The sequence below is a fragment of the Perna viridis genome, chromosome 10 (assembly GCF_037379345.1).
Source record: "Perna viridis isolate PV_CMFRI_1.1 ecotype Kerala chromosome 10, ASM3737934v1, whole genome shotgun sequence".
Taxonomy (NCBI): domain Eukaryota; kingdom Metazoa; phylum Mollusca; class Bivalvia; order Mytilida; family Mytilidae; genus Perna; species Perna viridis.
In genome coordinates, this window is record NC_142454.1 from 24,194,501 (window position 1) to 24,198,093 (window position 3,593).

At 33.6% G+C, this 3,593-nt stretch overlaps 1 protein-coding gene across 1 annotated transcript; it reads left to right on the top strand.

Annotated features, from left to right (window-relative positions):
- The first annotated feature begins 316 nt into the window (after positions 1-316).
- Positions 317-2,557, top strand: LOC148605059 (cerebellin-1-like). Its single transcript, XM_088550484.1, has 2 exons — positions 317-569; positions 1,977-2,557. The coding sequence occupies exons 1-2, from the start codon at positions 410-412 to the stop codon at positions 2,372-2,374; spliced, it is 558 nt and encodes a 185-aa protein (XP_088406610.1). The 5' UTR covers positions 317-409; the 3' UTR covers positions 2,375-2,557.
- Positions 2,558-3,593: the final 1,036 nt, after the last annotated feature.

Here is a 3,593-nt window from a genome sequence, read left to right on the forward strand (position 1 = left end):
GAAGAAAGAGCATTGCCAGGCACAGCACCTTTGTTTTATTTTTGAATTTGAAACCCTTGCTTGGAGTTGTTTCAGTTAACATCAATGTCAGTTTGAAGCTTGCAATTTGGGATTTTTTCAAACGTTCTAGTGACTAAAATTTTTCAGTGTTGATTACCTTCCTAACCCCAGGTCTACTACCTTAAGCAAACTGTTTCAACAGGAAACTGTAAACGGACGCAGTGAATAATAGTTTAATACACTATTAAATGAAATTTAGGTTTCGGACATAAAAGGTCTACCTTTAAATTGCGTAGTTACTAAGTTTTAACAGGAAACCACTTATTTGTAATTTTTCATCTTGGTTTCTATCTTCACGGCCACTCACTATCTTGTATCTTTGTACTGATTTGTCCTGAGAAAAAAGGCCATGGTTCAAACCAAGTTACTTTTCCTTTTGTCATGTTTTGTTATGACAATCTGCTCTATAGAAGATGCAAATGATGGGAACGATACTGTCTTATTAGATCGCCTGTCAAAGCTAGAAACTTCCGTGCATCAACTACAGCTAGCATATAACCGAATTGCAGGTAAGAATTATTTTGATTGTTTTCATACTACACTGGCGAGATTTATCTATTTCCACATTACAGATAACACGAAACAGATCTAACGGCAGGGCTCTTTATGCGTTTATTTATATTTATTTGCACAAAGGTTAGTTCATATAAGTGTCATCGTTTGCATTTGTGAGTTATAAATGTATTGATCCTATCAATATAAAATAAGTCATATGGTCAGTCTCATCCAATATATTATTTTTATACTTTAGAGCTTACACCTTAAATCACGTATACAGCAGATGTTCTTCGCACGTTGAAAACCCTGCTGTGGTATTCTCTCGGAGTAGGAAATGTTTGGCTTTGCCACAGGAGGCTAACTTAATTGCCCGACCTTCCCAATTCTCCCTGTTTCCAGTGAGTGGTAATCTAAATTTGTCGATCTCATTATCCTATTTTCCCATCATTATTTCATGTTCATTTTATCGTCCATTTCATGTTCGTCGCTTGAATATAGCTGCAATATTGCTGCTCGGGCGTTAAACCCCAACGATCAATCAATCAATCGTGAACAGCATATTTTATAATTATATAAATTTGCAATATATATCATTGCTATTTCGGGGGGTTCGGGAGAGAGCTAGGGTAAAAGTATTCATGCATTATTTCTCTATAATTTCTGAACTGACTTTTTATTCAATTGCTCTTATTATCCTCAATATTTTTTACTATACGTCATCGTTCTGCCTTTTTATTTTAAATTTGATCCCTTCCCGCCCCATCCCCATAAAAAAGAAATACCTGCTCCCTTATTGTTTCTGACGTAGTACATTTACGAAATTGCCTTATAATGAAATTTCTTTAATTTATTGTTAACAAAACCCCACCAATTCAGTCATACAAATACATATTTGAAAGATTTTGAAAGTACATTTTGGACCTATGGTATTTGGTATATATATATATATATTGTCAACTTGTACAACATAAATTTAGAATGATAAATGTTGTCTGTTCACTGTTTCTGGTGATTTGAACAATAATACGCAATTAAGTAGAATGATAATAGGAATTAAAGACATAAAAAGTCTGCATTTGTTGGTCAATTTATTTCACTGGTACCATTTTTCTGTTACAGTAACTTTCTATAATGTCCATTCAGTCAACAGTTCACATTAAAGAACTAAGTTGGTCGTTTTACTGTCAAAGAAATATCCCTTAACCGGCTGAAAGTTTTATATAACAACTCTTATAAGAAAGTTAAAATATCGCTTGGAATCTTCCATCGCTATTCAATTTTAATAAAAACTTCTACTTGCCAGGACTCGCTTATTATTATTTTTTTTGGTATAAATTACGTTACTCGAAACGATAACAAGAGTACACACTTTTTACTTTCCCTTCTGTTGATTTTTATGTTCTTTTTAATGTATTTAGGACAGAAACCCGCATTTTTCGCTACATTAACCAACGACTTTGTGATTGTACATGATGCAGTTGTAAAGTTTGATACAGTAAAAACTAACATTGGAAACGGATACGACAAAATTACGGGTATGTTTGTAGCCCCAAGAAATGGAACCTACTCGTTTACAAGTGTACTATACAACTCCTACAAGTCATATGTAACAGTGAAGTTAATGGCAAATGGTGAGTTACTAGCCAAAGGATACACATCAAACTCGGAGTTCGCCAACACCCACACAATGAACGCCGTAGTAAGTCTCAAAAAAGGCAACAGTGTTTATGTTATATTCAGAGGATTCTCATTCCAAAAGCAGACCGTTTATGGAAGCGAACACTCCTCATTTTCCGGATTTTTGATATCCAATTAAAAAAAAAAACATTTTGAAAAGGGTGACGTAAGACAAACAATGAATTACAAAAGTTACAAAATCGCTGGTCTTGGAAATAGCTAAAAATTATATTTGTGTCCTTTGACCTTTCATCTTAATATTTGTAATACTGTTACGATACATACAACATTTGATTTTAATTAAAATGTATATATAAAATTCGGTTTAACTATAATTTGATCATAGACTGAAATCGTCAACAAATCTTGGTCATGTTATGGCCAGCCTAACTTGATGGATTCCTCTATAACATCACACAGATTTACCAATAAGAACATCTTTTTCAAACAAGTTGTAGTTATAGACACTCAACAGAAAACACATTATATTACATGGACATCTTGCCAACCTTTTACTTTTCGAAAGACTTCAACAAGACACCACAGACTTATTGTATGTCAGCTTGGTATCGTACAAAACTAAAAATCTACAAAATTGCGGCAAATACAAGCAACGATGAGAGCGAAAATGTTTTATTCTGCATTCAATGCATGCCGAAAAGTTTTATTACATCATATCATGTGTGCATTGATTTCAGAAACTGCTAACGATACCGGAAGATCATCCCGATTTATTGAGTAGGGTACGCTCTGTTTGTTTCTTTGTTTTTATGAATTGTAGTAGTTTTGTGTTGTGCGACCTGTTCTTTGTTTATTTACCTTTTGATGGTCCCAGCATTGTTTTGGCAATAGAACCAAAAAAAAAAAAAAAACAAAACAAAACAAAAAAAAAAAAAAAAAAAAAACCAAACAAACAAACAAACAAAACGAAAACAAAAAAGAAATAAATATCCCTTTTTCACTGATCTTTAGGGTAATTATATTCCCACTTGCACATCCGGTGAAGGTCTTATTGACAAATTGACATCAAGTTGTACAGGTTACTGTGAACTGACCAAGAAATCCGGCAGTTAATACTAGGCTTAGATATTTGTCCGTATTGAATTTTTGTCAAACCTTTGAATTGCGTAGTACAATTTGTATATAATTTGTGACATGATAATCACTTGGTATTCACCGTAGTTTTTACTCATTACGACTAATTACCCTAGCGGTGCACCTGGTCCATGCTCCAAGTTTCTAGTGGAGTCCGAGTTGCTCATTTACTTTTGTTACTTTGTATGTATATGATTTTAGTTACTTTATGTTCTTTGTTGTGTATGTCTGTTTTCCATGTCTGGTCTTTGTCCCTGGATTCC